Source organism: Cygnus olor, chromosome 9 (assembly GCF_009769625.2).
Source record: "Cygnus olor isolate bCygOlo1 chromosome 9, bCygOlo1.pri.v2, whole genome shotgun sequence".
Lineage (NCBI taxonomy): Eukaryota > Metazoa > Chordata > Aves > Anseriformes > Anatidae > Cygnus > Cygnus olor.
Window position 1 is genome coordinate 19,285,911 of NC_049177.1, and position 23,881 is coordinate 19,309,791.

Genomic DNA, 23,881 nt, shown 5'->3' on the forward strand with positions numbered 1-23,881 from the left:
ATATTCATACCAGTTAATTTCAGGCACTTATTGTGCATATCTAAATATGAAGCCTGCTGGGGATAAGCCAGCATGTGCCAGGTATTGGCCACTACCTCAGCGTGGGTTTGGGCATGACAGACCAGCCTTTTGATCCGCAATTATACATTTTTCATTCTCCTAACTTTGCTGATCAGGGCAGAAAAAACATTGTTGACAGTCTTATTACAGTCTAGGCTGAATTTTAAATAGGGCTGGTGCTTGAAAACTGCTTTCAAATACTGCTAATGAATTACAGGCCAAACTTTCTGCTCTGTACCAGAGAAGAAAGCCAGAGAAAGCCTCAGAAAATTACGTACAGAGCAGTAATGATGAAAGATGATCCTTCACTTTCAGCAAATTACTCTATTTTGGGAGGATTTCACTTGTTGACATGAAAGCAGTAACCTACACGGAAAACTACATGCTCGAAAGCAGCTGGATTCTTTCCCAAATAGATTCTTCATTTTTCATTTGCAAATGCGTTGTTTCTTGAAGCAGCTAAATATTTTTGCTGCTCTCTCTCCAGAGTTTGCCTGGGCTTTGCAGCAACAAACCGCTGCAAGGCTTACAGAGCTCAGCAGGCTGCAAGCAGCTGATGTGGATATATAGATATGTTAAACTGTGGCAAGTCTAAGGCTTATGGATCAAGATTTCGTCAAACAGGGATCTAATACTTCCCTTGCTTATGCTGGCATTGCTCAGCTTGCTTTTCACTGTAGTTATGCGTAATTTATACTGGGGTAAGGAAATGCAGAATCTGACTTATGTTGACCAAAGGATAAATTATAATAAAAATAGTTAAAAGAATAATCAACGGTAAGTCAGCTGGAACAGAGCGTGGGAGGTCCAGGGCAACTGTAATGAAAATTACCTTTGCATGTAAGACTGCAGCAGGGTGATTCCCAGGAGAAAGTACATCATGATAGAGCACACCATCATGGCCAACCCGAGGAGTATGGCTCGGTCTTCTCCGGCTTTTAGGGCTGTGACTGTTTTCCTTTTGTCCAGTAGATCGTGATCCCTGATTTTTTGGTAAATATTTCTGAGGTTGAAAATAATACATTTCTTATGTGAAGTTCATATTTAATCAATGAGCCCTCTGTGGGGTGGGCAGTTCCACCTCCATACCCATCTTGTGGGTGAGAAAGGCTAAAGGGTCCTCAGGTGTCCATTTTCAATGGATTCACTCTGACCTGGTGGAAATTTATTCATCTCCAAAACAAATTACAGCCATTTCTGAAAAGGTAAAAACCTCTTATTGCAAATATAACGATTAGACACTTGTACCAGCTCAGTAAATCCTTCTTTGGTGCAGCTTCATTGGCTCAGTATATTCTACTGTGGATGAATTTGACCTCTCAATGCCAATTTAGGCCACTAGAAGATATTTAGTTATAGGAGGGTGTCTTTTCTTCAGTTCAGTATAGTAACAGGTCTTATGTTACCATATGTAGGAAATAGCCTGAAGAAAGTAGTCACTGATTTTTTATGAAAGGACAGTGTTCTTTCTTGATTCCCTACAGGTTAGTGGAAATTTTCCACCCTGAGTGTGACTCAAAGCTCATGAAACACTATGGGGATTTTGCAATTGATTTCTGTGGGTTTTTTTTGATCGGGAGCTTATTTACTTTATTTTTAAAAATTGTTTCTTCTGGAAGACCTGTTACTCATTACATTGAAAACCCTCACAGAAAATTATTCACTAAGCTATTTGTTCTGGGATTAAAAAAAGAAGATACAACAAACCCATTCCCCCTTCAGCAGAGTCCTTTCCATTTTCTAACCATAAGTCCTTCTTTCATCTCCGAGCCTTTGATGATTCAATGGGTCATGAGGACACAATGGTGAAGAAGGAAATATTTGAGTACATTTCAAACACACTCAAACTTTGTGGGTTTAAAATGTACTTACAGACCTGAGGCTGGTCAAAATCTCCTGTGTTTTCTGTTACGGTTCTTTTGAATCATCCAGGCAGCACCCGAAGCATGTGAACCGCACGCCTCTGAGCCCTGGCACCACCATAACATGGACATAGAGGTACACGTGGAAGAGAGTTCCTCTTCTACTGTCTGCAAAATGGCAGGTGAGCAACATCAACATCACTTTGGGCTCTAGCAAACCCACCACTCTTTTAAGCTGAAACCACCAAGTTTCACGCAACCGTGGAAAAAGCACCGTGTGACAGACCAACCATGTAATTTACATCCACTAATTAGGGACAAAGAAATAGAGTTAAGACAGATGCAAATCATACATAAGCACAGTAGAAACAAGGAAAAAAAGTTCAATCATAAACTCCTTGAAGCTGGAATTGAATTTGTGTTTAGATGATGAGTCATAGCCAGGCAAACACATATGGTGTGGGGTTTTACAGCAAAAATTGTGCTTAGGTGCTAGTGCAGTCAAATAGTCTCCCATACCTACGAACCCCTGAAGTTTCTTCGTCCTACTGTAATTTACATCTTTAGCTGTTCATGTTTTCTCTTCAAAACCATCCTTAAAGCTTGTCAGTGTTTTTCTAGTTGGAAATGAATGGTAATTCAGTCTGTCAAATTTCCTGGTGCTGGGGAGGAAAATATTACTGTGAACTGGTAGATGCCGCTACCTTCAAAGAAGTGATGTAGAGTAATTAATCTAATGTTACTTTTCTATTATATTTATCAAACTGTATTTAACTCTGAGAGCTGCTATTAGGATTTGCATTGCTCCCAAATGGAAGTCGGCAGGAAGGAAGAAATTGTCATGCAGTTCCAGAACATTACCTGATCACACAGCATAACTCATGTCTGCGTGTAGACACAGAGCACAGTGCCATCACTCACTGATGTCACCAGAACAGCTAAGACATAAAAAGGGTCACTGATGGACAATTCAAAACAAATAGCTAATTGAGAATGGTTGCAAATACTTCTGATGTATTGATCCTTCTGACGTAGAATGAGAGGTAGAAAAAGAGGGACTGAAGGGTTCATTGTAGAGGTGAACTCTCTGGCAAGTGATGAGCAAAGAGGATGGTGTGTGGTCCCCGCCTGCCTCATGGTTCCCCACTTGTTGGCCATGTATATAGAGCTCAGTAAAGCTCTGTCTATTGGGCTATGCTTGGAGCAGTCATTTGGTTGCCCTGTTGCAAATATTTGTTGTTCAACAACCCTGAACAACAGAAAAGCAGCAGTCTGGTACACCTTGCTGAGGGCGTTTCTGTCTGGCATCCTGCCAGAAGCCAGTCTGGTGCCACATGCTGAGGTGTGCGGTGGCATTGCGTGGCACACCAGCCCTGATGCTGTGCAGGAGAAACACTGCCTGACCACCCCTCCTCCTCCCTCCCACTCCTGATGGCCCTGGGCAGGGAGCAAACTGCTTCCTGTGACACCAGGAACATCAGCTATTACCTGGCTGCACATTTTGTACTACAGAGCCCTGGCTTTGGGGACACGATAGGGTACGTACAACATTTTGCCACTAGCAGAGCAGCCTCAGCATTGCCTAAGCTGGTGCAGCAGCTATGGTATCTGCCCGTGTGCTTGCTGCTCTGTGGGGAGGGGAGGACTTTGAGTACATGTGAACTTGTGGCACAGCCCAGGACCTCTCCCTGCTCGGTGAGCCAGAAAGGTGCAGTGCTCAGCCGGCTGATTCTGCACCCCAGGGCTGCGCAGCCACAATTAGCTGACAGCTGCCCTGCGTACACACACAGCACTGCACCCCGACACTGCGCATCTCGGGACTCCATTGAATACTTGCGATTACGTGTGACAACTCCCCAAATAGGACACTGGTGTGGGTGGGGGTGTAGTTTGTTTTAAAGCAGTGCCAGCTGTCAGAGCACAGCTTCTGCAAAGACATTTAATGGAAAGCAATCCTCCAAGGACGAAAGGTCTTTGCTGTCCTCATCATTTCCAAACTGAAGTTCTCCCCTGCTAAATCTCCGTGTTCCTTTTGCCAAATTGCTCACAGGATACGGGCTGGCTGCTCTACCCAGGTTCAGCTGCCAGGGAGGAAACCTCAGCCGTGACCGTGCCTGCCGGGGACAGAGCAGAGATTTCCCTCTCCGTATCACCCCCAACAGTAGCAGAGCAGGGATCCCTCTGAAGGATGTTCAGTTGGTCCTTCTGTGCCGTCCAGACAAAGGGAGGGGAAGGACCTGTGTGAGGGATTCTGGCAGCCTGGGTTATGTTATTCAGCACAAATACCAGACCACCAAGGAGAACTATAGTGCTGGTCTGAGCCAGCCAGCCTTCTTAAAGAAGTTCTACATCTGCAAAGTTGCTCATATTTGCTGGAGCCAAGACCTTCCTTTGCCATCATGGGGGACATGAGCTTTTAGCACTAACTACATAAAGGATGAAACTGCCACCATGCTCCCCATGTGCTCTGTGGGTTGCTGGGGCAGGACTGCTCTGCAGACCCAGGGATGCGATGGATTTATTTGTGTTTATTAGGAAAGGTCCTAAGGGTTCGCTCCAGGCGCTGTCACGTAGAGCAGGAGGGGGCTGAGGTAAGGCTTCTTCCAGTAAAGCAGTTCTCATTTCAATCCCAAATGGGTAGATCTAAGCACACTGCAAAGGCAATCAGTTCTTCCCTGGAAATCTAGAATAACCAGGCACCTGCAATTACTTTATTTTTCAGAAGATATGAAAATATGAATTACCTGCACTCAAATTTCTTCCGCTTCCAAATGGGCCACAGTGCAGGTGCTAAGGAAGATGCTGCCTCTGTCAGCGCAGAGCTGCTGTGGGGTTGGCAGGCGGGATACCTGCCTGCTTGCATTATTCAGAGTGACTTTGAATTCACATTTACCACACTGATATCACAGTTAGTAATGCAGAAGTCACTCAATTACCTCATGTTGAGATGCCTTGCTGATATAAGAAATCCTTGAATGCAAAACTCAAAAAAATCCTGTTTGTTACATACAGAATTCCCAGTGCCTCAGGGGCTTTTCTGCTCAGAAGCTAATTTCTTACATTTTTCTTACTGGCGATATTTAGCTGCATCGATTTTGTTGTTAGAGCTATGGCAACATGCGATCTCCCTGGAGCTCTTACACAAATCTCCATGGTGGTTGTGGAAGGATTCCTACCGGTAAGAAAGATTTCACTCACTTAATTCCCCTTCCTTGTCCCCACCAAACCAGACCAAACCGAACCACACCAAAGCAGTGCTCTGGTTTTCCAGTCCTACAGTGCTGTGGAAAGCATAATGGACAGCAGAGAAAGAATGAGGGCTTGGTTAGGTTTCCAAAGCCTAGAAAGTGGCAGATGGGGAACAGCAGATTTCTAAAACAGAGCAACGAATATAACTTTTGGCCTTGTCCTACAGAAGCAGATGCTGGTGAGACACCTCCCACTCAGGAGGAGACGATTCCCCCGCCGCAAGGACCCATTGCTGCAGCAGGCTATTATTAATGTTTGCTGCTACGGAAGTTTGCTGCCCCAGCTGACAATCTTCCCATCTGAAGCTTAAAGAGCACAGAATTCCTAGGAAAGGATTGCTTAGGGGATGTTTATTTGTCTAAAATGCATGCCTGTTTGGTACAGCGATGCTGTCGGTTGACCTTACATGTGTTAAAATTGCTGCCAGACACTAGCAAAGGAGTCCTACCTCCGTCAAGCAACCTTGCTTCCACATTCAGACCTCTCTTCTCTGCAGAGCCCTGAGGCGACGGTCATCACTCTCCTATTCCACATTGTCCGCTTTCTCCCCTTCCCTCCTTCCATTTTATCTATCACTCACAGGGTATGGACAGTCCCCTCCTGAATGGCTTGACAAGGCCACCTGAAATTGGCCAAGGCCAGCCGTGTAGGTACAGGGGTGCTGCTCCACCTCTGCAGGCAGTGCGGGGTTGAGGCTCTGCCCAGGGTCCTGAGCAACCATGATGCTGGCACAGCACCATGCCTCTAGCACAGCGCTCAGCAGCCAAGTCAACAAGCCCTGCTGGAAGGCATGCTAGGAGCTGAAGGCTGTGCTAATCAGGAGAACGTGCTCCTGGCCAGCCCATCCTGTGGGCAGATATCTCCTGCAAGTGCCTAGCCTTGGACCATCCCATCCATGTCTGTTGTATTCACACAGAAGAACATTAGCCTGGGGAAAATGCAGTTGCAGAGGAGACCTGCAGAAATGCAAGAGGCAGTTAGAGAGCCAGCTACAACCGAAAGTCCATGGAAACCTACTGCCAAGCCCAGGTCCTCCAGATATCTCTTTGGGATCAGAGTATCAACGCTGAGCACTATGTGGCCTTGCAGCAGAGTTCAGCAAATTGGCTAATTCTCCAAAGGAAACCCTGCATCCTGAGGGCAGCTCTGGTGCCTGAACTCACCAGCCCATTTTCCAGCAGATGCCAGCAGTAATATCTCATTAGAAAAACTGAGGAGTGTGTTTTGCTAATTGGCACTGTAGATGCACCTGACCTCTGCTTTTGTTTCACTGGAGTCTGATTTTTTGTGATTGCTTTTAGCAGTGACTGCAAGGAGAATTGAAGGAGAGGAGGCAAGGGAGAAGGGGGAAAGAAAAGAAAGGGAAATGCGTCCAGTTGTGACAAGACAAGCTGTCCAGCAAATCTTACTACAAAGGAGAGAGATTTTGGAAGGATGAGTCTGAGCATTACTGACAATTGTTCTTTCATCAGTGATATTTAACTTCCTTCATTCCCAACTGAGTGTTGCTTTGTCTGAAGACTTAAAACCTCTCCTTCCCTTTCCTCTCTTCTGTGCGATTCTCTGCCCCCAGGAGACCCAGTAATTCGTTTATTCCTCTGTCTTGTCAGCCTATTTCATCCAGCAACACCACTGAAGTGGGCTGGCACTCTCCCAGTAGCCAGCTCCCTTTCCACCTGCTTGTCATCACCCATCTGTTGTGCAGTGCCTTGCACACATGCTCGCCCTCACGTGTGTGCACAGGAACAGGAAACATCTCCGAGAGCTGGATGCATCGCCCAGATGTGGAACAGACACGGCTCAGGGAGGGGGCTGTGAGTGGCGGCAGGAGGGGGATGTGCACTCTGTGGGCTCCTGGCTGGAAGCGGGACACCTGCGAAAGGCATAGAGTTGTGGCTGCAAACTGTGCCTGGGGATTGGTGTGCCATAAAATGTGCAATGTGTGTGTGCCGGCCTCAGAGATGGACCTCAGAGAGGAGCTGGGGGGAGCAAGGGATAAGAGGATGCACCCTTTGCATCCCTCCTCCCTCCCCCTGCCACCACCGAAGAGCAGTGACAGGTCGCACTCCTAGAGATTCAAAACCCATCAGAGACAACCAGCATCGATGCCATTTACCTTTTCTCATCATGTCTGTAAGATGTAGAGCTCCGGCCACTGGTCCAAAAAACATTTTAAAGGGTTGCCCAGTGTTGTTTTTGCTTGCTGCAGTGGGACGATGGAAGGACCTGGGGGAAGAGGGATAGTTTTTGTCACAGCCCATGCAAAGCAGCAGTCCAAGTTACTTCCAGTGTGCCAAATCCCCTGTGGCTGTGCCCAGCGTGCTTTGAAGATGGACCATTCGTTAACGTGAGGTGAGATGTAAAATAATGGGGATGGCAGAGCAGTGGTGGAAATGAAGGACAAATCTTGTAAGCCCTTCATTCCTGTAATAACTGCAGTTTAGAAGGTGAAATAGCATCTATCAGCCATCAGCTAAGAAGTGTTTTCATGGTGATCACAGCCAGAAATGTGTTGTGTGTCCTTGGGTCTAATCCTCACGCTGCTGTTTCTGCACTGAGCAGGAGGGTGCAGAGCAGCTGTCCGAGGGCTGGAGGCCACATCGGACGTTGGACTGAGACCTCTCCCAGGCTAAGCCCCAAGGATTCCTAGTGCTGGGAAATAAAATTATATATTTATCACTGCTCCCTTGAGGGTATCACATGCGAGCTGCCCTGAGGAAAGCCCAACTGGCTGTGCTGCCACAGCCCCAGTTCTCCTGGAGCCAGCCAGAGGTGGTGGTGAACACCTACCAGAGAGGTCTGTTCTTATTTAAGCAAAACTTGGGCAGGCATTAGGAAGTAACCACCAGCTTCTGCTGCCTGCCTGAGTTTGCAGAGCTTCCTGGGCAGGGAGGGAGCAGATTCACAAACTCCAGAGTAAATCGCAGGAGAGGGCCGTCCCACCGAGGGGGTGCCAGCGGAGGAAGGGACTGTCCTTCTTCCCCCCGGGGTCAGCGTAATTTCAGACACTCCTCATAGTGCCAGTGCCTTGCAGAAGTCCCTATGTGATGTGCGTAATGCTGCCCGCTTCAATTAGTCTGGGCAATCCAGCTAACGGTCACTGTTAGCACACAATTGCATCCCTAATCTTGTGTAAAATCCTAACACTGATGGCATCACGGCAGCCACTCCGAGGCCAAAGCGACCTGGAGTCTGTGCTTCCTTTAGATGAGGGTTTAAGCTCTGAGGTAAAAGCCCTGTTTTACCTCAAAAAAAGCCGAAGGCCCCCTTGAAGACCTTTGAAAGTCTTGTAATATTAGAAAATGGCTACAGCCACACGACCGACTCCTCCTGGGGAATACTCCCACAGGGCAGTTTACCAGCAAGCTGCTGTACTTGTGTGACTTCTGTGTACAGTTAGATTCGGACACTGGGTTTGACCCTGGGCTTTCTGCTCAGTTTTGCCTGAACAAGGTTGTTTTCCTTCATTATTTACCCGTGTGGCCTCACACATTTGTCTCTTGGTGTCATTGCCACAGAGACAGTCAGAAGGCCAAGCTTTGGATTTACAAAACACACCTTGATTCTTGGCACTGGGGGTCTGTCCTGAATAAATGCCACGTGCTGAGGGAGAGGCTCTGAGTACAAACTGCACAACTCCTATGAACACATTACACCCATGCCCAGTGGCACTTCACTGCTCTGGGCTGGCTTGGGAGCACCTCTAAGGACCCATGACACCAACATCTCTGCCAGGGCTGACCATCTTCTCTCATCTTCTCCCAGTCTTGTCTTCTTCTTGAACACTATCTTCTGGTGAATTTTATGGACCTCACTAGAAAACCTGACAAAGTTTCCACTAAGGAGTATCAGCATGTCTCCCACCACCAGCAGCAAACACCTGAGGCCTGTGGTGTGAAGAGAACCTGCTGAGGCAGGGCCTGCCTTCAAATTGCTCCAAAAGAGACCTAATTCTGAGGGTGAAGCTCAAAATCCTTAACAGGTACTTTGGGCATTATATTGTGATCTGCGTGCCCTAAATCCACTTGTCTGTGGCCGTAGCAGAAGAACAGTCAGAGGTAGACTAAGAGAGACAGCAAAAGCTAACTCATAAAAGAAATGTATCGACATTAGCAGACGACAGTTACCACTTAGGGAACATTTAACGCTCCCTGGCAGCAACAACACTAAATCGTGAAGCAGCAACAGCAATATCAAACAGTGTATTCTTCTGCCCTGTGACCAGACCTTGACATACCGCGAGCTAATGGCACGGTGCAGGATAGAGGGATATAAATAGCCCTTCTCGTTGGAGCATCTCCGGAGCTCCGGCTCTACTACCTGACTAATCCAACTGGATCCAACTGGCAGGTGACCTGAATTCGGGTTCCTCGTTACATGAAGGGAAAAAATGGACAGTGGGAGCTGGTGTGAATGTACTGACAAATGTTTAGGAAGACTGATCACTAATGATGCTGCATTAATGAATACACCTCTATTTCTAGACCCTTTTCTAAATCTCCCCTGAGCTCGGAGCTGAGATCTCCACCTAGATTTTGAGCTGAAGGTTAATGTCTGGGACCCAGGGTGGTCTTGTTGGGCTCCAAGGGACAGACATGGCTAAAGGAGGCTCCATGTCCAAAGGACGAGAAGAATGGGGCTGCCAGTGACAAGTCATCACATGGGGATGCAGCTCAGCTATGGGCAAAATACAGGTGCATTTGGTTTTGTTTTTAAAGGCAAATTTATTTTGACTTTAGGCACAGAGGCTGCTGAGACTGGTCCAAAGTCTCCCAGGAACTCCGTGGTAGGCTTAGTGGAGGAAAATAGCCTGAAAGAGGGTGGGCGGTCACCTCTCCCCTGGTGAGGAGGGTGGACATGTGCAGATCCCCATGTCAGAGAGCAAAGGCAGAGCCCTGCTTCGTGCAGTGCCAAGTCACATCAGCAGGGGTTGCCCTCTCCAGCTCCCAGCTATGTGCCTCAGCTTCACACGCTTCCGGAAAGACCTGATCTGAGAAGTACATGGCTTTTAAATATCCCCGAAGAGATGTTTCATTTGAGGAAAGCAGTGCTAAAACCCTGGCGGTGTGTGTGGGTAGGAGCACACAGAGGGGAACAGGGAGGGCACCGACTGCCCTCAGGAAGCCACAACAGAGAAGGGGATCAGAGGAGCGGACATGGCTGGGGAGAGAGGTGAGGACAGAGAGCGATAAACAGCTGCAAGGCAGCACCCAGAGGAACAGCACAAACAGCCAGGGCAGCTATGGCAGGAGCGGTTTTTCTCCCACCTAATTCCCTGAGAGGGTCAATCATCTTTTATCTCCTTTGAGCCAGTCCCCGTGCCATCGAGAGCACCGGCCAGAACAAAGCTAAGGCAGAGGCGATGCTGAAATGGCTGTCCATTGGGAACGGAATGCTCTGGCACTATTTATTTTTGAATCCACATTTGGATTAGTTGTAAAGAGCTGTGTGGATAAGCAAGCAGGCAATTACAGCTGGGACGTGCTGCTCATGAATGGAAACGGCTCCAATCTGCTCAGGACATATTGAAATTCTAATTCAGTTAGATTCCTTTAGTTACAGCGCTCATCGCAGACACTAAAAGAGAAGGGATTAAAAATAAATACAACTCTTATGCTGCCTTTGGTCTGCCTTCTCTGCTCTCCTTTCCCCCCCCCTCGCCTCCTCTATTTTAGCTGTTGTTTGACTTTATTTTCTGGGGCAAAATACAGCAGTCTGCACTTAGTAGCTTGTTAATTTTTACTAGGCTCTAGCAGCTTGCAGCGGGCTGAACGTGTTCACTGCTGACGGGTGGGCAGTCGGTGTGAATACCAGACCACCACCGAGGTTTCACATATCACATCTTACTAAAGACCATTACCAAGAGATGTTTTTATTATTGCAAAAGTGCAGGTGTGAAACCAAGGCACAGGGGATGTGCAGGCAAAGGGGATGATTTGCACAAGCACTTAATTGACTTGTCCCTGGCTCAGAGCAGTGCACAAGCCCACCAGACCATGCTGCCTCCCTGGTGAGCAGGTTGGCTTTCTGCTTTAGATGTAGGTGTAAAGCTGTTTCGCCTTTGTAGGCAGCTGCTATTGCACTGGTTTGTGCAGGTAAGTCAAGAAAAATCTGATCCAAAACAGTGGCCAAAGAAGAGGACCAGGAGTGCTGGACCAGCACTGCCAATGTGACCCGGCAATTCAAGCATGCTATTTAACTCTGAGCTGCCTGATTTTCCCTGGCTGTCATTGAAAGACGTATTAAATCTGCTGGCATATGCAAAGACCAGTTAGCTGAATCTAAGTGTCTGAGATCGCCAGATGGGAGGAACAAGAGGAATGTGAGCTCAATCCCCCTGCTCACACTAATGGTGTCTTGGACCTGCTAGAGGACCTCTGGACACAGACATATGTTCACAGTCAGGCTGGGAATAGTACCGATCACATTAGTGTGTAAACCTGGTTATCACATACACCGAGTAGAAATGACTTGTCTTGCTCAAGACTAAGAAATGATCTTGATGAGGAAAGGCAGATTTAATAACCCCATCCTACAGAAACGAGGCACGGAGATGTGAAGTAAGCACCTCTGTGGTAAATCAAAGAACCCAGTTCAGAGCTCATGAGTATGTTTCCTCTTTGTCTTAGTACAAAATGGTAAATTCTGCAGCGTAAATACCCTGTGGTGATTTCTCACCCTTTCAGAACCTAGACTTCATTATCTGTAGCCCTTTGGTATTTGAATACAATCAGCTGTTGCAACCAACTTTTCTGATGGATTCATGTGCAGAGATCAAATCCAGCCTGGGGAGCAAGCCTGGCAGAAAGTTAGAAATGAAATGGGCTACAATAAGGCAGAGGATTAGAAAGTTAGGGAACACAACATAAGAGATAATAATGATGTGCACACACGAGAGAATAGGAACAGCTTCATTTCGCAGAAAAGTAGTCACAATATCTACCAAAATAGTTGTATGAAGTGGATGGGAAATCTGGGGGAGTCAAGTGAGTCAAATGACTACAGAGACAAGGCTGATGAGCTGGGCTTAGTATGGTGCGGCTCCAGTCTATTAGGTAAAAATCAGTGTAAGCACTAAATCACCTGTTTTGTGGATGAGTTCAGCACATGATACACTGGAAGGTACAAATGCGGACTTAGCCTCCCTAAAAAACTAATACCTTGAGAGCTTATGAATCTCTATATAGACGTGTTCTTGTAATATACTTTTTAGCATAAAACCAATTTTTCTTGAGAGTCAGGAAAAAAGATAATGAGAAAGAACAAAAGCAAAGTCTCTATAAGGGAGAACAATGTGCATATGCCTTCTATGCAGTTTTGAGACAACAAAGGGAACAAAACCTCTGCAGTCCTCTGAGGCCAGCAGAGCACTCTGAACAGTGAAAGGGCCATGTCTCCAAAACAAAAGCCCAATGTATTTTGGTCTCATAACTGGTCTAGAATGAAAACAATGGCAGGAGCAGGCACAGATACTTTCATTCCTCATATGCCGATAATCTATATTAATTACAGCAAGCATCCAGCTTCGAGCTATGTCACTGCAGTGCTATTAATGTTGAAGAGTATTGAGTTTCTAAGGAGGTGAATGTCTTTTTCTCTCCCTAATCATGATTACTTGGCTTAGTACTTGGGCTAAGCTTTTATTTAACCAAGATAAATGGATATTTCCAAAACCAGTGAGTTAACACTATGCATCACATTATTACTCTCTTTTCAGATTTCTTGCCTTGTATGCTATTTTACGCAGCTGCTATACACAAATAACAATAAGAATAGGAAGGAGGAGCTGTGCAGAATTCCATATGGATTAAAGATTGAAAAATAAATAAATCTGGTTTTGACCCATTACTTCCCCATTCTATGCTAGCATTTCCCCTCAATCAATGTAACATAACTATATTATTTTCTTCTATAATTTCCCTCTCTTGAAACATGAGTGCCCACACCACATTTCTGCAGACACCACCAGCCTAGCTGACTAATATTGTGTTGCTTTCTATTTGGAATCCCTTTTTATCATTTAAGCTTATGTGCCAATGCTGTAGGTCAACATTCAGAAGAGCAGATGGGGGAATTAGAGGCAAAACTTCTGTCAATGATAACTGGGTTTCCATGCTTCATTTCCCTCAGGGCATGGGGAATGTTTTCCTTTTCAACAGTGCTGGGCAAAACTGCCCTAAGGAACTCGTGGTAGCAAGACCGGGCTCTGGCAACACATTGAAATAATCAGGATTTTCAGTTGTGGGATTTTCAGAATGTGTGGGATATGTCTGTGTTTTCTACTTTTAGGGAAACTTGACAATTGTCTCTTAATTTTCACCATTTTTGATGTTTTTATGAAATTTACCGCTTCTACCTTTCCTAAGAATCCCTGAGCCCCAGTAACCAAGTGAATTACATTCAATCAAAATGAAGAAAAGCTGTATTTTCAAATTGACCTTGAAATCTTGTAGGTCATTCCCATCTCCTGTGGGATACAGCTGGTGTGTATCTCATTATAATTGCATAGCATAGCACCTTTTTTTTTCTTTTTTTTTTTTGTTAAGTTTAACCAAAAATGTTTGTCATAAATGGGTATTCTAAAGATCCTGTTTGCTACTAAAAGCTAGTATTTGAATTCCTAAATTTATTTAGATCAATTTAAGCAAAAATGCTTGGGGGAAAGGTTGCTAAGCTATCAGTTAACACACTGCAGTTGACCTGAGCTGGCCCTGCTGCAACACTTGTGTGCCTCACTGTAATACAGCATAGCAGGTAAATAAAAGCTGATTGTCTTCCTCCTAATGTGTTCAGAAGGCTTTTCTCCTATATTAATTTGATAGTAGTAGTCCAATTACAGAAAACATCATCAGAAGCTGTTGTAACATGGATTGCATTTTTATTTTATGCGTTGCAAAATGTTAACTTTCACCCCCCTCCTGCTTCTCTCCCTTACATTGGAAATGCTGTTGTGAATTCCCCATCTCAGCAGTTTCGTTTTGAAAGCTGATATACAAGCTTAATGAAGTCTATCATTTCAATGCTCTTTGATATGCACTTCAGAAGAGACTGGATACTGGATTCTCTTCCTATTTACAGCCAGATCAGGAGCGAAATGCAGAAGCAAGCACAGGGTAGGGCAATGGCACAGAACTTCTCAGTGCCAGAGCAAACGCTTTTCTTCAGTTTGTTATGTTCCCTTGGGACCACATTAGTCCAGTCCCCAGCTGGACCAGTGTCAGAAGTTGTTTAAGACACACTCTCCTTAAATTGGAAGGAAGTTCCAATGTTTAAATAAAACCCCTCCTGAAAGAACGCTCAAAAACTCAATTTTGACCTTCATGAAAACCAAAAAAGAGATTTTCAGTGTCTGTAAGGATTTAAAATTGATGTGGAACATTTTGTCCAGTAGAAACTTCTTGAATTCTTCATAGTGTATGTATTTATTTTTATCTTTTGCCACAATGGCAATTCAAGTCAAATATTCAATCGAAGGTGAGCATTTTATCACATTTCTGCTCTGATGTCTGAGTCAGATACTTAAAAAGTAACACCAGCAGCTCTGCAAGTAGTGGATGGATAAAGAACAGGTAAATCAACCTTTTGTACTATATCTCAGGGAACGTTTTCATCTTTTTTTCTTTATCCTGGTGAAGCCATTTACTATCAGACCACGTCGCTATCAAAAGCGGTCTGCAACTGGCACCGCACAGCTATCGGAAAACATTGCTACTTGAGTAGTTTTGGCTGCCAGAGCGCTCCCAGTCAGACCAGTCTGCTGGTGGGATGTTCTGGCTGGTGGCAGGAGCCTTGCTATCGAATGTTTTCTGACTGGCAACAGGCAATTTGCTTCTTCCTCAAGTGCAGAGAAAAGCAGTATCTGTTTAATCTAGAAGGTAGAAAGGTGGAGCAGACTTAGAAAGATCATTGCCCAGCACCTTTCCACAGCTTCCCTTTATACCCACAGAAACGTTTTTCTTCACCACTGCCCTGAAAGCTCCCACCTTGCTCATCGCTGCTGGAGCAGCACTGCTTTTGATAGCTAGGTCCTTCTGGGGCTTTCTGGTCCCAAGCTAGGCAGGACGTGAAGGTCACCACAGGGTGACAGAAGATGTTTGTCCAGCTCACTGCTACCACCAGTCCTACCAGAGGATGCACCACCAGTGTTAAGGTGAAGGACTCACTCTGAGACAGCACACTTGGTCCTGCTTCTGTAGGTTTTGATGCACAAAATAAATTCCCGTGAGGTATGCAGGTACTGGGCATTGGCTACTGAGCAAAGATATCCATGTGTGTTCTTATCCGTGTCCCTGCTCTTACTCTGTGCCCCTTGCAGTAAACACAAACCAGTCAACTGACCCAGAAAGTCCATTTGGCTCCAGGAGTGCCCTGGCCCACCTTTCTGGTCACCTCCGAAAGAGCATTGCCCCAAACATCACCTTGGCAGCACTGGGAGGAGTGCCAGCAAGTGCAATAAATAACTGATAGTATTTCCTACAGCATCTGTACTGTCACTTCCATGGAAAACACAGAGTTGATCTAGGAGGACTTAACTGGGGAGCTGTAACACAATCACGGTGAAAAGCAGCACTGGAAGACCGCCCGTGGATTTCAGCAGATCAGATTCCCCGTAGTTAAACTAAATGTCATCACACCGTATGCGGCTGCTGATTTCAGGTTTGCTAATTTGTAAAACAATGTGAAGAACATGCTGCAGTTGTGAGCAGAGCAGCTGAATTATAGGTACTTACGCAGCACAGTAGGGATATGAATTCTGTTTATTACACAAACCTGCCTCTATAATTAATAGAAATAGTAACATTTTCTTGCTCTGCTTTCATTAATTCAGATTGATAGCTTTGGAAGATTGGATTGGATTAGGAATTGCTTTTTTTTGGAAGAACAGGAAAGAACCACAGGACTTTCTTGGCTTTTTCGCATCAGTCGTGATCTCCTTCATTGTGCAAAGAGCAAAATTACTAGCAATGCCCTGTTGTTTGTAACAGACCATCTGTCACCATAATTGTAGCTTTATTTTGTTTTTCCCATACTTCAGGGGGAAAAGACTTAAACTTCCCCAGCTGCCTGTCTGCACTGAACATTATGAAATGTATTTTAAAACCTAGAGAAACAGCCACATTCAGTCCAAACCCTGCATAAACCCCAACAGCTCTCCACTAACATTGGCATCTTCTGATTAAAACTGGCTTCAGGGTTTACCTAACAAGCTGCAAATGATATAAACAGCCATGACTCCTTCAATGGGGGTTTTATAGGCCTTTCCCTCTCATTTAGGAGGCCTAAACATACCAAGGTTTCAAATTGTGCTTTATTTATCTCAGTGGTATGGCACAATAAGCACTGTTGATACTTTATTGTGGTGGATAGGAGGGCATGGCATGAAGCAGAGCTGACACATGAGTTGGTTTAGCCATTGCTGGCAACAAACAAAATATAGCACAGGCTGCAGGCCAGGTTTATTTTAAAATTTGGGACTTTTTAGGGACTGGAAGCAGGGACTGTTTGGAAAGGTGGCGTGAAAGCTGGACTGCTGCTGAGGGGCAGTGGGCTTCACCTCACCTGGTGGAAAACTTTGCCCCAGCACAGCTGGCAGCCTCATCCCTGTCGGGGTCAGAGGCACAGGAATAGGTATGTCAGAGAAGACTTATTTTCCCAATGGTTCATTGAAAAAATATTAATCTTAGTAGCTTTCTTACATGAAGTACATAGCGACCACTGAGCTGCTCTAAGGAGGACCTTTTATTGATACAGCTCTGTAGCCAAGTGTAATGCAATTAAATGAGTGGATTTCATTACGTATATTGACAGGGTGTCACTGATGATTTCCATTCCCCCTATTATTGCTATAAATAAAGTCATGCCATAATCAGAAAATATGAACGTGCTAAGACCTCCATTAATTCTTCCCCATACTAATCTAAGAGCTGGGCAGATGTTTATTAATACCTTGTTACACTGCATTCATCAGCTGTTACCAAGAATAGAAAGGCTGAGACCTGATCTCATGCTGAAGGTTAAATAAGAGCAGATCTGCCTAAATCTAGACTTCTTATTGACTTTTTGACAATATTTTCATTCCCTATCTAAATATCGTTTAAACTTTTAACCTCTCTTTCTCTCTCTCTCCCTCCCAATGTGCTGTGGACCACACCTGAAGCCCAGTGGCGTTCCCCTCGCTGCAGCATGGAGTTCAGCAGTCCTTTGGCTGCATTCCGACGTCTCTTGATTTCAGTGGAGCTTAAGGACATCAGCCTGTGACCTGCCCTCTGTTTCTCCTTTCTGGAAGGTATTTAAGGAGCAGCAGTGCTAGGTGTGAGCCCAGGTCCACCCCATTCAGAGCTAGGCCCTGGCTGATGCCCGCTGATGGGTGCTCAGGGATGGCCCTGAGGAACAGAAGGTATGGATGGACCTGTGCTGAGCTGTGGCGGTGCTGTGACCGACCGGTGGGACCTCACACACCCTTCTGGGTCCCTGTTGTTGGCAGGTTTTGGAGCTGGTTTGTCCTCTGGCCGAAGCCATCTCCCATTGTCACCTGCACTGGCTCCTCTGCAAAAGCACCTTCACGATTTAATTACTTTCTCTGTGAAAGTTCTTTTTTTCCTCCTTCAAATCTTAAAGAAGGAAATCTTGACTTCTTTGAAATCTCGTGCTCTTTAACCTAAGGTCCCTCCCTGATCTTCTCCTCCTTCCCTAGTTCTCTAGCTCTTTCTTTCTCTTCCCACTCTCCATTCTTCCTCACTACCTGGGCCTGCTGGCTCGGCGCTGACTGCCAGGGCCAGGGCAGCTCGGAGCCTCTCACACTGCCTTTGGTGGGGCTGCACTGCCTCGTACCAGCAAAGCAACTGTCCTGTGGCCTCTGCAGTCGCTGCAGACGCTCTCCTCTTGTGTGTAATGTCTGTGCCTATGTGGCCGTATCAAGGGAGCTCTGAGCTTTGGGCTGCTGCCAGCCTTCCCGGTGCGCTCAGGCTGCCTGTGGGGGAAGGAGGTGCTTGATTTCTGGGATAAGCTGACTGAAGTACAAACAGTGCTGATTCACATCAGATGTTCACTGAAACAAAACATAAGATACATGTCTGTCTTACTGCATTGGGGCTGCAGTGGATCCAATTTCCTTATTTTAGGAAAAGTTTGAATCTTGCTGGCAAAACTCAGTGAACTTTTACTGGACCCAGCGTCCCAGGCTATTTTTTTTCCCCAGCTCATAATTATTGTAATTTTTTTGCAAGCTCATTGTATTTTCAGGTACACTAATATGGATGAGATGAAATTGTACATGTCTTGTGATCTTTTCTCCCCTGATTACTGGCCTGTTTCAGTTCCTCATTTAAAGCCAAAGGATGGCTGTTCCCATGACTGGCCTTAATTTTTGGGGGTAAGATCTAATGCGCTAAAATGGGTGAGGCAGCTCTTGGTCTGAACCTGTCTTGATGTTTTTGGCTGGGCAGCACTTGAAACAAAACTAGAGCATGTTGTGAGCTGTCCGGGGCTGGGGCTGGCCTTTCATTGCTGCTACACCCAGCACCAAGCACCTGGGGGGTTTTGGTCTTCATCAGGCCTCAAAGAAAAATTTGATTAAGAATGTTTTCAAGCTAGGCTGTCCACACTACTGCGGAGGATAGGCATGACCCAACGCCTATCCTATAGTCATCCATCCAAATCCTGGATCGATGATCTGGCTGATAAGTACTTTGAAATACAAGTGGTGGTGGCCAGCCCAACCTACTGCCCCCATCCCATCCCATCCTGTCCCGTCCCATCCCATCTTCAGAGACAACAAAGGCAGATGGAAAAGTGTTCATAAAAATGACAGGGTCCGTGTCAAAACTTCTGTTGATCTTGGGAAACAAGAAGGTGGGTGCAAAATTAAGACTGCCTGAACCTGCAAAACATGTGTATGCAGATACCCATGCTGCTCCTGTACTCTTTCCTGGCTTGATTTCAATAACAATACTCAGACCTTGCTTTATATAAATTAATTTGAAAGTTCTGTAGAAAAATCAAATCAAATCAAAAATCTTATGTTGCTTCCACCACTTTTAGCCCCTGCCCATCTCCTTTGAGTTGGATGCTGCTTGTCTATTATCTTGTCTGCCACCTCTGAAATTACCCACTTACTTTTTGCACTCTCTTTCCCTTTCTCGGAATTGCATCTGCAGAAATGTACATAAACACCTATTCTTCGGGTCAGCATTTCAGTTAGTTTTAAATTGTACATTTCTATTTCCTGGGTCTTTACTTATTTATTATTAGTTATACTGAGTCTTCTTCTGAGTGTTTGCATTGATCCTGATAACTCTGTTGGGTTCTTATCTGTATAAATAGATCAATAGCTTTTGGATTGCACTTTCTGAAGCAACAGACTGAGAGGCTTGCTTCAAACTTGAAAGCTTATGTACTGAATTTATTAATATAGCCAGCCATTACAAATGTATGGTCCATAAAATGACTTCAACCTCATTTAAAAATAACTGAATTTTGTACATTTTCTTCCTGGCTAGTTGTATTTTGCAGTTGCCTAAGTTTAGTAATGCCTTTTTACTTTAAAGACTCCCTCAGTTCAACAGGGGAAAGGGTACTACCAGTGTCATGATGAAGTTCTTTCTGGAGTTGACAGGGTTGGGATAATTGCGGGTCCCAGCAGTCAAAGGGTGTGTGGAGCATCCTGGGCCCCTCAAAGGGACTAATCTAGTTCCTTAGGATCTAACAGGATTAATCTAATAGGAATCAATCTCCCATCTCAAATAGGAGATTCTCCCTTCTCTTAAACCGCAGCAAGACAACCCCCCCTCTACACTGATACTGAATTGAAGTCAGGCACAAAACAAGACTTTCAATTTTTATTTCTAGCTTGCTCTGAAAAGACCTCTTTGAGCTGTCTTTCTCCAAGCCAATTTTGGGCTAAATAAGAAAACATAGTTCCACAAAATCTCAGTGTGAAGCCAGCAGAAACACAGCAAGATAATAGTGTAGCAAGATAAGGGGGATTAAGATTACCTCTGGGCTTTTTTGAGAAACAGGGGGTGAAAAAGTTAATGGAATGCTCAACTGGGAGATGTTGCTGGGACCTGCAAAAAAATGATAGACCAAGATAGCTTGTCTTGGTGCACAGCAGTTGCTCCTTGTGAAACACCATTGCACAGCCAGCCTTTTCCATGTACGTTGAATTCCTCACGGCTCATGACATGGAGCCTTTTGGAGCTTTGGGTAATGAAGCTGATAATTTCCAGCTGATGTATGTAATAAAGAAGTGGCTGAAGCACAATGATTTGGCCATTAGCAAAATTAGAAATACAACAGCTGGCAATGCAGTAGCATAAGCATTGCAGGATGGGTGCTGTGTCTCCTGTTGGCTGTTCAAGGATCCCTCGGAGGGTGGGGTGAGGATTCATGCACTATTTGTTACCATGGTGGAAGGCTCTGCCTATCGATTACACCTCATTTAAGAAGGTCTGATGGTTGTATCCAATCCACTTGTGATTTTTCTGGGCCAATTTGGCTGCTCTTGCTTAATGCAGGAGACGGCTCTGGTGCAAGCATGGCAGTGCCTCCTATGTTCTGCTTGCAAGAGCAGCACACACTGAGAATTTGCTTGTATTGTTGTGGAAATTAGAAGCTACTTTAATCACTGTGGTGAGTCTAAGTGGAATATTCTGCAGAGACAATAACAACCACTGACAGTCCAAATTCAGTGGAGGCCTGATCTGGCTTGTATTGAAGCTGAAGTAATATTTCTATTGTACTTAATGGACACTGGCCTCAGACTCAAAAGAGTGCACTTCAGATTGAACTTCTCTGCTTTTGCAGAGATCTTATTAGATTTGCAGAGTTGGTATTAGATTTGCTCAGTGGTATGAGAACATTACTATTCCGTTAAATTACTTTTTCAGTTAATAATAAATTCTTTTCTACAAGGATTTTTTTTAAGTCCTTTTTACCTGTTTGCCTTCAACTGGTTAGGGAATTCATTCTGTCTTTCTGTCTCAAACTATTACATAGTGCTACCTTGCAGGAGGAAACAGCTCTTGTCCACTTCGCAGATGAGTACTCTGTATGCTAAACTTTTTGTCCCTTGTGCAGGATGTCACCATTTTACTGCTGGAACCAAACCAAGAAGACCCTTAAGAGTTAATTGGAAGCCTACATCAAAACAGGTTTTGACCCCAAACTTTTCCAGGGTAGGGCTCAGCACTGCCTTCTGGGGAAGTGCTCCTCAGCTCCTCGTGTCAGGGCCCTTTCTATCGCAACGTGCAGATACACTTTGTGAGCACATTTCCAATGAAACAGATCTCTGAGATCAGAACTGTAATATATTATTTGTAGTATTTCCATCTATAATACCAGCAGTGTGCTAAGTGCCTTGTAAAGGCGGTGGAGGACAAAGTCCCTGCCCAAAGAACTTAATAGTCATATTTTATTCAAAATGAAAAATATCCATATATTAAGCCTGTATGATACTGGATTAAAAAGGCTTTTCTCCTTAAATTAGCACACAGAAATACATCCCCCTGAGGGGAGCAGAGGAGAAAGCTGTGGAGCCTGGCTGGGATCAGGGAAGATTGGGCCCCCCCGTGCCTCCCTGGCTGGTTTTCCCTGTGCAGAAGATGGATGGGGGCAGCGGTGGGGCTGTAGCCCCCAGAGCCACCTGCTCTAGCAGCAGCCTGTGCTCTTGGGACACAACGAGGTCGCTCTTCCCATTTGCCAGAAGTAAAGAGGGTCTCAAACATGGTTCCCCCTCGATATTTTGTCACATCACATTTACTTGCTATTTCTACGTGCAGCACATCACAGTGACAAAACCCTTTCTAAAAATATATTAAATATATTTCATATATGATATCATCAAAACAATGAAAAATAAATCACAGCATCCAAAGAAATCTTTGAGAAAAGTCTACATTCCTGCATCAGGTATTGTTGAAGTGCAGTGGAAGTGGGGTGCTTCTGCCCTAATGAACACCAGTGAGAGCAAAATGGTGCACAGTGCTCAGGTAGGGAGCAGTGAGCGCATCTAAAATGTTTTTGAGACAAGGAAGGCAAACCCACCATTACACGCTGCAGGCTGAGAAGCAAAGCCGACGAGAGTTTTGAAGCCCTAAGTTGCAGCTAATTGCAGAAGTTTAATGTGTTTCCACATGAGTGAGGCTTGTAAGCACAGGACTGGAAAATTAGGATTAGCAAATGAGTAAATTAAACTGAAATTTGGGTAAAGAGATATGAAAGTAGATTTAAGTGCTTCAGCCATCATGGGCTTTGCCTTCCAATGACTTTTTTTCCTTTGAAAACTGTCTATGAATTCATACTGGATTTGAAATTGTGTCCATTACAGACACTAGAGATTTTGCAGGGAAATCTGCTGGTGTTATGGAAGAACAGTAACAAGAACACCACCAGAAGAGATGTAGGCTGAAAGTGCTTCAGTTTTGATTTAATGATCTCGCTTTTGTGAAACGCTCAGCACACAAACAATTCCTGGGCTTCACTCCTGGCCACAACACAAAGACAAAAAAAGTTCCATGCAGACCTTGCTGAGCTGCTCCCAGATCCTGAGAAAATGTCTGTAACAGTCTAACCCCAAATCTACATGTACCTACTGAGCTACAGTTAGATCCAAGGCTTCCCTCACCGATTTGTGTGGTTAGATCATGCTGATTTCATCAACAAGGTCATTTTAGCACCCGTGCTTAATCCAAAATCTAGTCAGATATTTGTTTAGGAGATTTGAGTAATCTCTTTAAGAGAATTAACAAGTGCTGAAGTCCCAGGGAACAATCTCTCAGCCCTGTCTGGAGCACAAGGATTTGAGGTCAGAGCTAGGTGAAGGGTCTTTTTAAGACAGTCTGGAAAGAAAACAAATTCTCTTTAGAGCCGGACTGCTTACAGAGGCACACAGCCTGCAAGGGATTTTAGGTTGCTTTTGGGTTCAGCTGTTTGGCAGTTCTGGAGGCAGCCCAGGATGTGTGGCACCGATGCTGGTAAGGCAGGGGCTTGCTCCAAGGGGTTCCCCTCTGAGCCACAGTCACCTGCAGTCCCTGGCCAAGCAACACATGAATGTTTTGACGCCTTTCCAATGTGTCACTGGATGCTGCCCGTTGGCCCTTCGTGATACAGTGCTGGCCCTGGGGCTGTGTGTTGGGAGAAAATTTCTAGTTAAGGGAAAATTCACTCAAAGTCATTGATGCTCAAATACCAAGCTGTTAGTCTTCAGTAAGTCCTGGTTCAGAAATTAGTCTTTTTTTTTTTTTTTGGATAAATGCTTAAAAAGATTATCAATGGATATAAGGTCAAATGTTCATTTGAGGCTCTTGGGTAAAATTTTGGGAAGTGCTTTGAGGAATTGGCTTTGAATCCTTGCATCCAAAGCTACTCAGCATGTTCTGGTTGTTGGATGGATCTGAAATAAACCATTTCTACATGCCCTTGGCTGAGAATACGTGGTTGACATCTCATAAGATTAGCCATCCTCTTGCAGATTGCTCCAAGAAAAATAACAGAAATCCCACAAAAGCAGTGTTCCTACAAGGTTCCTATCATGTCAGGCAGAATGGCCAGGAAACAGCTCATGGCACTGTTGTGATATTAACCCTTACACCCCCCTTCTCCCCAAAAGACTGATGAAATTTTATCTAGATCCAGAAACAGAGGACGTCATGTTGGCCCTGCGTGGGTGGCTGCTGCGGATGCTCATCTCAGGCACCCTGCTGCTTCACAGC

The 23,881-nt window shown here is 45.1% G+C and overlaps 1 protein-coding gene and 1 long non-coding RNA gene across 2 annotated transcripts in view; one reads left to right on the forward strand and one right to left on the reverse strand.

Annotated features, from left to right (window-relative positions):
- Nucleotides 1–23,881, reverse strand: part of KCNMB2 (potassium calcium-activated channel subfamily M regulatory beta subunit 2) — a 128,393-nt gene that overhangs the window by 6,307 nt on the left and 98,205 nt on the right. Inside the window, 3 exon segments of the mRNA XM_040566832.1 lie at nucleotides 893–1,063; nucleotides 7,288–7,336; nucleotides 7,339–7,397. Coding sequence (XP_040422766.1) covers nucleotides 893–1,063; nucleotides 7,288–7,336; nucleotides 7,339–7,397 — 279 coding nt within the window.
- LOC121074566 lies at nucleotides 937–7,270 on the forward strand. The gene is made up of 3 exons (XR_005822414.1): nucleotides 937–1,068; nucleotides 1,942–2,104; nucleotides 5,028–7,270. It is a non-coding gene; the product is annotated as an uncharacterized LOC121074566 (long non-coding RNA).